Here is a 13,608-nt window from a genome sequence, read left to right as displayed (position 1 = left end):
ACGCCTTAATTAGCTAATAGGATTGTTTTAACCGCGATTCCAAGAACAGAATGGCCCGCGGGAAGACAAACAGCGACTCTGTGGAAGTGTGTGTGTGTGTGTGTGTGTGTGTGTGTGTGTGTGTGTGTGTGTGTGTTTGTGTGTGTGTGTGTGTGTCTGTGCCTGGTTGTATCCTCAGCTGTGTGACTCAATGTGCAGTTGCATGTGCGTGACGGACTCAGTGAGGAGTGCACACATCGGGTTGTGATTCAATGTTGCGTGTGTGTGTGTGTGTGTGTGTGTGTGTGCAGGAGCGTCTGCTTGTGCGAGATTTCGGTGTGTGTTTGCCCCGTGCGCGTGCACGTGCGCGTGTCATCTGAGGCACCCCATCCTCCCGCTCTGCCTTAATTAGCGCGCCTTTTTTTCTCGCAAGACTTTCTCTGGAATATGAAACAATTTTTTTTTTTACCTGATGATGCAAACAGCTGAAAACGGCGGCTGAGGGGTTGCCGCCTCCTCCTCGCCTCCTCCTCGCCTCCTCCTCGCCTCCTCCTCGCCTCCTCACCTGACACTTTCTCTTTATGCGAGAGCGTTAATGTATGCCGCCGCTTTTACACTAGGAGTTTTTATATCCGCGTATTTTTTTCGCGGCGCGGCGATAGCCAAAAAAAAAGGCGCTTATTTTGCTGGAGGAAATGTGTGTGTGTAAGCAAAAGCCTTTGTACTGGGTGATGAAAAAAGAGCAGGCTGTGTATCACGGCTTGGCAATGATGTTCTTGCAACACACACACACACACATTCCCACGCGTAGACATACATAAGCCTCAGTAAAGTCCAGGGAAAAACTTGAAACGGGGGCAAGACAGCGGCAGAAGGCCGCGAAGAAGGACAAAATGTGCCCAAAAAAATTGAGCTTTTGAGTCCAGCTGAAAACAGAAACGATTAAAATGACTTCACGACCCCAAAACCTGTGAACTCTCCTGTCGTGTGCCTCCACTCAGCCGACGCTCGCGTGCATAAATGCAGGCAATTCAATTCAAAAGCGTGCCGTCCCCACAGGAGACGTTTCCCCCCCGCCCCCACAGTAAAAAAAAAAAATGGATGGAGAGAAAAAAAAGGACAATAAAAGCACCGTACACACAATAAAGACACATGACAAATCACCCCGGCAGCCGGCGTGCGGACAGGCGCGAGTCGATAAGAGCGGAGAGGGACCCGCGCGCGGCTCGATACGGCGCCGTAAAAGATGGCAGCTCATGGCCGGGTCACAATGAAAAGGAACTTAAAATTGATTCTCCCTTCCCTCCGTCCCTTCCCTCCTCCCTCCTTTCTGCCCCTTCTGTTTTGCAGCGTGGTGCATCCGCTTCTCTCAGGAGCCTGCGGACCAGTCGGTGGTGCTCGGGGAGCGGGTGGTGCTGTCCTGCCTGGTGTTCAACTACAGCGGCATCGTCCAGTGGACGAAGGACGGCCTGGCGCTCGGCGTGGGAGAGGGTCTCCGAGGTGAGGGGGGAGGGAGGGAGGAGAGGGGGAGGATACATCCTGAAGGGAGAGAGGATAAGAAACCCCTCGCAGCCACACCGAGCTGCAAGGGATCAAAGTGAAGTGAAGATGGGGAATAACTCCGCTACGGTTTCGGTTCAGTTTTGACTGTAAGAGCCCTGACAAAAGCTATTACGGTTGAAAAGTGTAGGTTTTTTTTACAACATTAAGGGAATGAACAGTGAACAGAGAGAGAGAGAGAGTTAAGAGCCAAGAGGCGTGTGAGTGACAATCTGGGCCAAAATGAGTCCTGTATATCGTGCCGAATTAGAGAAAATCCCTCACACTGCTGACAAAAGCAGACGCCGCACTCCCATTTACATTTTTTTTTAAGCCGACACGCGCATCCAGCGGCGCGACTTACTCCGCCAGTCCGAACGGTGGAGAACACTTCTTTTTCAGAGAGAGAGAGAGAGAGAGAGTCAGAAAGAAGAAGAAGAAGAAGAAGAAGAAGAGAAAAGACAGAAGAGGTTTTTTTTATCGGCGTCGAGGAGAAACTGAGCAAGAGGCCCGGGAGAGGGAGTCCAAAAGGGAAGAAACAAAAATGGCCGTCTCCGCTGACCTTCACCCCCATTTTGTCCGCAGAATATTTAAAAAACAAGCTTTTGACCGTCGTGGCTCACGACCTGCGGCGGGACGACGGCTCTTACTCTTTCGACCGCGCCGCGCGTTCCGGCCAAATGTTTGCCGAAAAAAAAGAAGAAGAAAAAAAAAAACATCATTCTGTTTTGAAGATGAAGAGAAATAAATGCGTCTCTGAAAAAAGAAGCGAGAGACTCGACGGAGGGAAAGATCACTCGAGGCCCTCTTCAAAGCTGCAGGAACATTCATGAAAAATAGCTTTTATTTTGGGTCATATTTGAGTCTGCGTGTAGCTTCCTGCTTCTTTCAGCGCTCCTGTTGACTGTTTGCAAGATTTCCAGAGAGCGGGAACGCCGGCGAGGAAGCTGTGATGGAATATGAAGCGAGACGCTGTGACCGCTTCGCGTGCTCGTCGCTTCAAACGTCTTCAGAAACACGTCTTTTGTGTTCTGGAGTTTTGTGGATTCGGCTCGACTCGCCGGCCGCGCGTCCTTTTACGTTCCCGCAGTTTTACTACGACGTGTTTTTTCCCCGCTCGCATGCGAGGCAACGCGGTGACGTAACCGCAACTGAAGAGCTTCACGAGCAACGTGATTGACAGCTGAAGAGCTTCACGAGCAACGTAATTGACAGCTCGCGATCTGATTGGTTGTTCTTCTTGCGAAACCTCTTATCTGTGAGATTAACCAGGAAAAGTAGGGCGAACCTCCTCCAATCTGCACTTTGTGTGTTATTCTTTTTGAATTTTGGGATTATGTGTTGGGTATCTATGTTTGTATTCTCAAAAAAGGGAATTTTTCAGATCCGAGGTTTTGCTCTTGAGGAAATTTTGGGAAATTCTTTATATCTCTTGTGAAAACATAACTTTACTCAGGCAGTCAAACAGTTTTTGGTGATGGAAATTGGTTTACCAAAGGTTTTAGGTTCACAAAATATGAATAAAATGGTAGATACATGTATAAAAATGTCTAATACCAAAGGTAAAAGCAAACTACAAGGAGGCAGAGGTAACCTTTTCTTTTCTCAGATCATCTGCCCACAAAGAATAGTGACATTTTGAGCAAATGTGATAAAAAGGTTTTCGTTAATTTAATCCACCAGCTGTAGTTTAACAGGTCAAAACATAAGTTACTGTTGTTTCATCACCTCGACCACAGCTCACTGTTCACTCAGGGAAGAGAGAGTTGCTTATGAAGGAGTTCAAACAGATGAGTTTAAGTGATGGAGAAAGTACTCAGATATGTAAAAGTAGAAGTACCACCGTGTAAAAGTAGTATTAGCTTCGAAATATCCTGGAGAAAGTACTCAGATGTTTTGTATATACTGTAAAAGAAGAAGTTCCACAGTATTAGCTTCCAAATATACTCAAAGGACTGAAAATACAAGTACTCATTATGCACAACTTCAGCTGTATTAATGTTTCATGGTTGGATTATTGACGTATGAATGTGCTCATCTCCTAAATGTTGAGGGTCGTATTGATCGCCATAAACAACACCTGCTTATCGATTATTCATCTCTGAGATCCACTCTTTACATCCTTCGTTGTTTTCAAATGAACGGATGAATATCGCATCCGTCGGCGGCAGCTGCCGTTACGGCCACCTGTCAATCAAACCGACAGGACGGCGACGCCTCGGACCTTTGATCTTTGTTTCTGGTGAAGTTGAAGTTTCTGTCGGTGACACTTCAAGGACTCAAACTATAAAGAATATAAAGTTTATCTTTCTCCAAACTTCTCTTCTTTTTTTTTCTTAAAGAAAAACTTTAGTTTTTAATAATTGGCTGATAAACGATGTGCGATGACCTCATCACCAGATTTATGTGTGAAAATGTCAAAGATGTTTATTTAAAATGTAAAAATCTAATTATATACTAATGAATATACGAAGTACACGAGCTTCATACTTCCACCCACACATCCAGTGAGCCCACACACACACACACACACACACACACACACACACACACACACACACACGATGCTGAGCAAACTAAGCAAGTTATTGGAAATCACACACAAGTATGCACACACACACTCACACACACTCTCACACACACACTCACACACACACAGTTACACAGTTACACACACACACAGACTCATGCACACACACACACTCACACACACACACACACACATACGAGAGGCTGAGCAAACTAAGCAGTTAGTGGAAATTACACACAAGATACATGCATACACACACACGCACACACACATGCACACACACACACACACACACACACACACACACGCAGTCACTCAGGTGATAATCTGACATGTGAATCTCATGTTAAGTTTAATTCTCAGGTTCAGTAAAGGTCAGCATCCCCCTCCTCCCCCCTCCCCCTTCTCTTATTTCCTGCTCCTCCGTCGTTCAGACTCCAGCTCCATCATCACTCGCTTTATGTATTTCCCAGACACCCTTTTATTGCTTTTCATCCCCCCCCCCCCTCTCCCTCACTCCTCTCTTTATGTGGGTAATGCTCTCTTTGTCCTTGCAGCCTTTTCGCGCGCGCGGTTCTGATGATAAACACTCGGGCGTTTGATAAACATGTCGTCCTCTCCGTCTCTCTTCCTCTGCTCCTCAGCCATCCATCATCCCCTCCCGTCCATTATTTATCCTTAACTTGTCTGCGCTGCCAGTCCTCCCCTCATCCTTGACGGATGGCGTCTCAATCTTTTCGCTTTCCACGTTGGCAACATAAACAAGAGGTCACGTCGATGTGCGGAGGGAAGTGTGTGTGAGGCCGTTATATTTACACCGAAAGAGCAAATTCATTCGTTCACTCACTCTGTGGTGGGTGTTGCTGCACGCAGCACGAAGCATGACGTGTGCCATGTGCCCTGCATGTTGCATACAGCTATTGATCACAGTGTAGGAGGAGGGCATTGAATTCATACATGCAGTTTGCACACACACACACACACACACACACACACACACACACACACACACGAGATCTGCCTTCATTCACTGACAAAAACGTTTTTTTTTTCCCCCTTACGTCACGTAGTTGTGCATGAAATACATGAAATATACAGAAACCCCTTTAAGTGCATGTACATATACACGTATACATGTGTGTATCTTGTGTACATGCATACCTTAAACACACCTGCAGACATGTGGTGGTTTATTGTTCGTCTTCCTCCTCCTCTTCCTTCTTCTTCTCCTCCTCCCCGGGGTGCTTTCACCTCTGTGGTTGCTATGCTGCGAGGTGCTGGAGTGGATGATGTAATCTCCACTAATACTTCTGTCCCCCTCCTCTCCTCCTCCTCCTCTTCCTCCCTCCCTCCTCCATCCCCTCCTTCCTCCTCTGTGCCCCCCCCCCCCTCACTTCCCCTCCTAGCCGCCTGCCTCGCTTCTCTCTGCGTTGCTTGTCCTGCCTTCGCCATCTGAATCCATGATGTCATGTTGGGATCGGGCATGGAGGATCAATGAGTGCCCCCTAGTGGGACGTCACGCTCAATTATGTCTTTGTCTGAGAGGCGAGGGTTCAAACCCAGAGAAAAGAGGGGTGTTGTAATTGGCACGGCGCCGCCTGCAGCTCTGCAGTTTGTGCGTCTTGCAGGAAAACCGACGGGGCGTCGTGTGTGTGTGTGTGTGTGCGTGTGTGTGTGGTGATGTTTGAGCAGTTTGTTTTGTGTAAAAAAAAAACCTTCAGCTGTTTATCTGTGAGTGTGTGTGTGTGTGTCTGTGTAAGTGCTGTTGATGCACTTCCCTCTGCGTTGTTTGCGCTATCATGACGCGCAGAGGCTCCGGCTAATGCAAGGAAAGGTCTTTCCAAACCCGCCGCTGTAATGAATGCTATTAATGCTAAATGCTATCTGCGTGTTATGGTAACAGAAAAGAAGAAGAAAAAAGCTTTGACATTTTCACATAAATGCAGCGTCCCATTTGCCGCGCTCGCTCCCTGATTGGCGTAATGCAATTGTGATTGAGCTTTTATCCGTTTCATAAGAGCTTTTCTGTCTGATTTATGTTGTAAACAACATGAGCAGAGGACAGAAACACAGCCACTCATAGCCAATCAGAGACGAGTGGACGGAAGATTGTTTTCCAAAGGTTTCATGTTCCTTTTGTTTGTCGTTCCTGAAACAAGCGTGACACACAGCTGGAACATATACAGTATATAATATATAGTTTATGTACATGTACAGTATGTCCTCGCTTACCTTTAGTGCTGTCAGTACATCCAGGTAGTTTGGTTTTATTTCCTAGGGCTCAGATTCAATGGCGATGTCATGTGTTCAACTCACACAATCAAAAAAAACGTCATAATTAAAGAACTCTTTCCACATAAAAAAGCAAAGCTGTGCATAATCCAGAGAAGACAGCGAACCATAGGGACTACTTTCTGTTCACAGTGTGTTCAGAGGATTATTCATTCACAGGACTCTTCCATACTTTTTCAGTCTTAAACTTTTCACGGCAGAAATGGAAGATTTGGGACAGCTAAAAATGACGGAGATGATAAACTGTGTTCCCGCAGATTTGAAGACATTCTTCATCACGAAAAAAAATATGATAATAAGAGGCACAAAAAAGTATAATGCCAGCTCTAAAATATGAACCTGGAGCTTTCCATCACCTGTGAATTTACATTTCCCCGGTGCATTTCCATTTTCATCTCGTTTTCTCCACCAGCAGATGGAAATAAAAAAATAAAATCTGACTCACTACACCTGCAACTTATCACTCAGTGTTTCCAAACTAAATATGATATTATTTCCCGACACAGATCGTTTGTGAAGGCAGCGCCATCACGATGACTCATGGCTGCAATAGCAGCGCGTAATGTGCCTCTTCCTTCACGCCAGCAGTCCTTTTTTTTTTTTTTTTTTAGAAAAAACAGCTGTTTTTTTTACGGGTTGGTGCCACTTTTTTAAAAAATTACATTCCAGTCCAGAAGTTAATTTTCGGAAACTCGCCCCGATCGTTTCTGACCCGCGAATAAACGCGCGTGACTCACGGCTGGAGCTGCAACAAGAAACTCCAACAGGCCCATGAATCACACGCTGGTTGTGTCTCCATCCTGTAACTGTACAGTATGTGTGTGTGTGTGTGTGTGTGTGTGTGTGTGTGTGTGTCCCGCAGCCTGGCCCAGGTACCGGGTGCTGCGGGCGCTGGACATCGGCCAGTACAACCTGGAGATCTCCCACGCCGAGCTGTCCGATGACTCGCTGTACGAGTGTCAGGCCACGGAGGCCGCCCTGCGCTCCAGGAGGGCCAAACTCAACGTGCTCAGTAAGTGGACGGCGGCCATTTTTTTTCTACTTCTCCTCGTGGTACATTTTTTTTAGTTTTAACCACCAAGATTTGAGCAAAGAGAGACGATGAGATCAGAGAGTGAGCTTCACCTTTATGGATGAGCAGTGGGGTTAAAAGTGCACAATCAAATTAGATGCACACATCTACCTCCTGTTCATTATATTTTATGTCATTCACAATCATGGTTTGAATTTATAGAGCGCTTTTATGAATACTTAAAGACGCTTCATCATTCACACAGTGAGGAGAGGAGCTACCACGCTAGGTGCCACATCAGGACCATCTAACTTTCATACTCCGGAGTCACAGCTCACAGGAGACATTTTAGGGTTCAATGTCTTGCTCAAGGACACATTGACGCCGGCTAGCTGGGGCCGGGTATCGAACCTCCGATCCTCTGCTCACCACTGCGCCGCGGTCGCCCCGAATATGATTTCATATATCTCGTTATATCCCCTTAAGATTCCAGCATCCGCGAGTTTTGTTAGCCAATATTGCAACGAAAAAGCTCACAGGTTCGAGTGAAGCTGCAGGTGGTGAAAGTTAATGGCACACGGCACTTGAGCAAGGCATTAAGTGTATCCGTATCTCATGTAATAGCAGGAAGTTGCGCTGGATTGTGCAGCATGCACGGACTGTAGGAGAGAAACAAGATAATGGAGAGGAATCTAAAGACCGCCAACAGCGTAAAGGTTAAAGCCAGTGTGTTTCTGCTGTCGTTCCAAAATGTGAACTTTTAAGGAGGTGTTATAAGTATCATAATGTTAATTTTTTTTTTTGCAGGAAATCGTAAGAATTAAATTGAAGGAATTCACACTCTTCTATTTTTAAATCTTCCCAGTTGGACTGTATTTCCTCTATATGCACATGCACATTTATGGATGTATTCATGAGTGCACACTTGCATAAATGTCGCCATTTTAAAGCTGTGATTTGTGTGTGTGTGTGTGTGTGTGTGTGTGTGTGTGTGTGTGTGTGTGTGTGTGTGTGTGTGTGTGTGTGTGTGTGTGTGTCCTCCAGTCCCCCCTGAGGACCCGGTGGTTGACGGGTCCCCGGAGCTCCTGCTGATGGCCGGAAATCCGTACAACCTGACCTGTGTGACCCGCGGTGCCAAGCCTGCAGCACACATCCAGTGGACCAAGGATGGAGTCGCTGTGGAGGGGGCCTACCAGTCCACGGTGACTCACACACACACACACACACGCACACACGTGCAGATATTAGCGAGCGGCACACGTGTGCACGTCATGCAGCATAAAACCCACATAAAAACCACGGAGACATTATTACGCTAAAAATGAGATCTGTGTAATCTCAAATGCCAGCGAAAAAAAAAAAAAAAAGGCATTTGTAACACAAATTGTGTTGCCGACAGTCTGCTCCTGAATAACAGCCACTCTCAGTCTGGTTGTTTGTTTGTTTACATGCCTCTTTTTTTTTGCCGTGGGCACCGAGAAAGGGAATCACAGTACGAGCGCCTCGGGCCGCACATCACCCCTGGAGTCCTGCATGAGGGAAATACAGTATGCAGAGCGGCGCCAGCACAAGACGCTCTTTGTTCTCGCTTTGAAGGAAACGATAAGCTCGGCAGATGGGGACCGTAATTACAATTTAAAGCTATTTAATGCTTTTAAATGCTTACAAATTGCAGATTCCGGCCTGCTAACCGGGTGGCAATGAGCGCGTTGTGCTTTGAAACGTGGTGGGAGACACTTCATAGAGTCAATATTGTATTAATTTTTGAATGGGAAGGTGTTTATGTAGCATGAGAAGAAACATGCTAGCGTCTCGCGACAAGAAAAGCCAGCAAACAAAAATAAATTAGTTGCATTTTTGGACCAAAGCGAGACACATAAACCTGACATTCAACAAAACTTCAGCAACCCTAAATTTCCCCGATGGCTCGGCTAAACACTGGCGCTCCAGTACGGCGACACGGCGCGCTCGTGGTTCCTCTGGGACGCGAATATGCTCGTATGTTAAAGGAATAATGGAAACCTCGGTGAAGGCCAAAAGCTCTTTGGGAGCTGAGTTACAGCTCCTCATGTCCTATAAACGCAACGTCTCAGGTTCAGCTCCAGCCTCGGATCTCTTTTTTTGCTGGATGTAATACATATTTACCAAGTAGGATTATGAGAACATGATGTCCTTTTGGTTCGTCTACATTTAAGATCATTTAAAAGGTGAATTAAAAGCAGTGGAGTTTGTATAAAAGCTCTTAATACCTGCAGAGCTACTCGTGCTTTCATGAGGTGACAGATTTGATTCCCACTGGGTTACTGGGACCCTGGACTCGTTTATATAAATAGATGTCTTGATCATAATCGCATCTTCATCACAATCTGGACCCGATCCAATTAAGACCGAGATTGTTTTAATTGCCTCGTCTCTGCGTTTCCTTCCTATCAGACTCTATTCCCGCTTTTTTTTTTTTTTCATGGTCGTGACACAACTTGAAACATGGACAGATCCAAGACATATTTAATTAATCCACCAACCCAGACTTTCTCTCACACACACATCTCTGTTCTTCTATCTTTGTGAGGACCCCTCAATGACATCGTGTAATCCCCGGCTTGTTATCCTGACCGTAACCAATCTCAACTAAACGCTTCCCTCGAACCCTCACCCGAAATATAATCCCAATCCTGAACCCTGAAACCGATTCTCAACCCTCAAACAAGTCAGAACCAGCAAAAACTTGTCCAGGTCCCCACTACACACACACACACACACACACACACACACACACACACACACACATGTTTAGACAGGAACATACTTGGTGATCACAGTGATATATTCTGCTCTCTTTTCTCCCACATTCACACTCCTGTATATTCTCCTACACACACATCAAATTATGCCTACAAGCGTGGACACACACAGACACACACAGACACACACACACACTCATATATATACACACTCGTGCTTTCATATGCACACAAAAGCAACAGCAAACACTGACTCACCCACAGATGTTTTTACATCTCTTGCAGACAGTTTTATTCCCACCACACACATACATACACACACACACACACACACACACACACACACACACACACACACACACACACACACACACACACACACACACACACACACACACACACACACACACACCTGCTCATACATATTACATGCTGCTCTTATGTTATTGCGTTACTGACCACGCAGCTGTGGAGGCCGCACAAACTGTCTTGACGGGTTTTTAGCCGCATTGCTAAGCTCCTCCTCCTCAGCTCACCTCCTGAATTCATCGTGACTGGAATTTCTCGTGGTGAATAAAACATATTTATACTTTATGCTTCGGCTGAGAATGACCGTTCATCGTCGATCCACCCGTCAATGATTGCCGCAATTGAGAAACCCTTCAATCTATAAACTGTCAAACTGTGAGCAGTGTCCCATCGCTCAACCCTCTTCTGTCTTAATAACCAAAACCCAAATACATATTTCATCTAAATTATATAAAAGTGACAAATAACCTCATTTCTGGTTTCTTTTATGTTTCACCTTCGTAGTCGGCTGTAATTGTTCGTGCGAGGTCGAGTGTCCTCGTGAAGCTGAACTTCTTGCTGTCATTGTCAGAACATTTTGTAGCGATGAGTTTTATCTCTGAACCAACATTAAACATCTGAATTATGACGATTAAATTCCAAGAACATAGATTCTCCTCTAAGCTCCTTTGCACTTTCCAACTTACTTTTTCTTTCTCGCATCATATCTAAAAAAAATAATGTAAAATTATATTTCCAACTCCAGATTTCTATTTCCATGTTGTGCTTCTTCCTTGACTCCCTTGACTCCTTTGCTAACCCCCTATGTCTCTCTCCTTTCTCCTCCCTTTCTTCTCTCTTTCTTCTCCCTTGATATTTCCCCGTTTCCTCTTTTTTTTGCCTGCTTCGTCCTTCCTCATCCACTGCGCTCCTCCTCCTCCTCCTCTTTGATCTTCCTCTGTTTGCACCCCTTCATAAATTCCACCATCCTCTTCTCTTTGCTTCCTATTTCTTTCCTGAACAGGAAGTGTTGCCAGACAGGAAGAGGGTGACCACCAGGAGCTACCTGCCCATCACGCCGGTCGACACCGACAGCAGCTGCAACTACACCTGCGTTGCCAGCAACCCGGCGGTGCCGATGGGCAAACGAGCAACTGTTGCCCTCAACGTCCACCGTGAGTTGCTCTTTTTCCCGACGTGCGTAGATGCAACTGGCTCATAGAAAGAAATCACTCTGTCGTTTTAATTAGCTGCCCTCAGCACTTATCAAAGTAACTACAAGCAAAAGAACAACACATATGCCGCGTATTTAAATTTACAGCCACCATTTTTTCAGCTTTTTTTCCTCAAACTTGGGCCGGTTCCAGGTTTGATTTGAGCGGTTTGCATTGATTCGGCGCCGTCCTCGGAGCCGCAGATTTTCCCCCGGAGCGAGTTGATGCTCGTCAACATCTGGAAAACCTGATACTTTTTGGTGCTATAAGAGATTTTAATCGTGTCCCTGGAGAAATAAGGAACCGCTTGCTCACAAGCAAACTGCAGTTTGAATTTTCAATCAGGAAGATTGATGTGTTTTTCCAGCCCGGTGTCGTTAGTAATTACTGGGAGAATAACTGCGGTGACTGTAGATGTAGAACCAGAGCTGCGTCGCTACAGAGCGCCGTAGAGAAGGAGATGTTTTAAAATACCAGATTTCAGTGTGAAATGTATCATTTGTTGGGACTTATTTGTGCGGGGAAATCAATCCTCTCGCTGCGTGGGGACAGCTGAAGCGCCACAGTGATTCAGTTTATCTTCGGTTCTGCATTAAATATGTATCTCTCCCTGTGCAGACCCTCCCATGGTGACCCTGTCCATCGAACCTCGCTCCGTCCTGGAGGGCGAGAGAGTCACCTTCACCTGTCAGGCCACCGGCAACCCCCCCATCATTGGCGTCAGGTCTGGATTACATTTTTACCAGAATGTGTCTCCAAGCAATATGTAATTATCAGAAAATCCTGTTGTTAATTACAATAAAGCAATCTGGAGTCAACGAGTCGTGCACATGTTCTGAGGTGCAGAGGCGATAGCCAGCGTCCTGGGGATTGGTCTACAGCGACATAGCATTAACATCATATATCATATTTAGCTTAACGTTATCTGTAATATTCCTTTAGTTTATTGTGTCCTGTGTTTTCATGAAACTTACTAGCTTACCATTTGAAAATTACTTTTATGAGCTAACTTCAAGAAGCAACCAAAGAGCCATGCTGAGATACAGCTAGCTGGCTAAGCTAACTTACTTTAAAGTTGGCTAAGCTAATTTAGCTTAAAGTTAGCTTGTGGAATGCCTCTGTCTTGCTAGTAGAGGCTAGTGAGAGAGCCGTCATTCATGATGACACATTTCTGCTTTTTACTGTAACACATTTATTTTGACATTTGTATCATGGATTATTAGCAAGCAAGGACGCTAAGATTAGCCAGCTTGCCATAATTTAGCCATTTTAGCAATTGATTCGACAGCATTTTGCTACGTTAGCTACACACAGTTGGACGTTGGAGCGAGCCCAAACTCTCAGAAACTTGAATAAATGTTTAATGCATGCACTTTTCTTCCAATTGACTTTAATATCAAATAATCAATGTGTTACTAACTTTGACAGCATTTTTTGTGTCCAGTTAAGTTTGATCATTGTGTTTTTTAGCGACACTGTTTCATTTGATACCTGCAGTCCCACACCAGTTGCCGTATTGTTCAATGTCAATAGATTTTCTTTCCTTTCATCACAATCTGCTTGTCACCGCCGTCTGGAGGCGATCCCGAATTGTATTTTCTGCTTGCGGAACAGAATTAGTGGAAGTATTGAACAGTTAAACAATTAAACACTGACTTTAATCTTAAGTGACAGCGCTGAAGCGTTGAAATTGCTAAACGCTGGACTTAAACGCGGCGGTTTTAATCTGAGGTTTGAGACTCCACCAGAGGGTCCCAGTGTGGGAGCACCGCCAGGCACTTAGGCACTAAGCCTATTGAGCGTATATTAAAATGTCATCTCATGGCAGATGTGCAATACGGTTATATGCTTTTTGAGCTATATATCTGGATAACAGAGATGAAAAGAAATGCTTTTTTTTTTAGCTCGCTATCATTCCTTCGGGTTTTGACACGGAGCATTTTTTAAGCGTTAGTTTAATAGCTTTTAAACGGTCGTGTGATAAGTGTGAACCACTTATTCCTTATTATTATG

General features: G+C 45.3%; 1 protein-coding gene across 2 annotated transcripts in view; it reads left to right on the top strand.

Annotated features, from left to right (window-relative positions):
* The window catches only part of kirrel1b (kirre like nephrin family adhesion molecule 1b), a 67,426-nt gene that overhangs the window by 38,942 nt on the left and 14,876 nt on the right, over positions 1-13,608 (top strand). For both annotated transcript variants that reach the window (XM_068571049.1, XM_068571048.1), the window contains exons 2-6: positions 1,330-1,479; positions 7,203-7,352; positions 8,397-8,554; positions 11,406-11,556; positions 12,214-12,319. In XM_068571049.1, coding sequence (XP_068427150.1) covers positions 1,330-1,479; positions 7,203-7,352; positions 8,397-8,554; positions 11,406-11,556; positions 12,214-12,319 — 715 coding nt within the window. The remainder of the gene's footprint in view (positions 1-1,329; positions 1,480-7,202; positions 7,353-8,396; positions 8,555-11,405; positions 11,557-12,213; positions 12,320-13,608) is intronic.

The sequence above is a fragment of the Clinocottus analis genome, unplaced genomic scaffold, assembly GCF_023055335.1.
Source record: "Clinocottus analis isolate CAN_PGR_092001 unplaced genomic scaffold, fCliAna1.0.p SCAF_11, whole genome shotgun sequence".
Taxonomy (NCBI): domain Eukaryota; kingdom Metazoa; phylum Chordata; class Actinopteri; order Perciformes; family Cottidae; genus Clinocottus; species Clinocottus analis.
The sequence above is the reverse complement of the archived record's forward strand: the minus strand, read 5'-3'. Positions and strand labels throughout refer to the sequence as shown.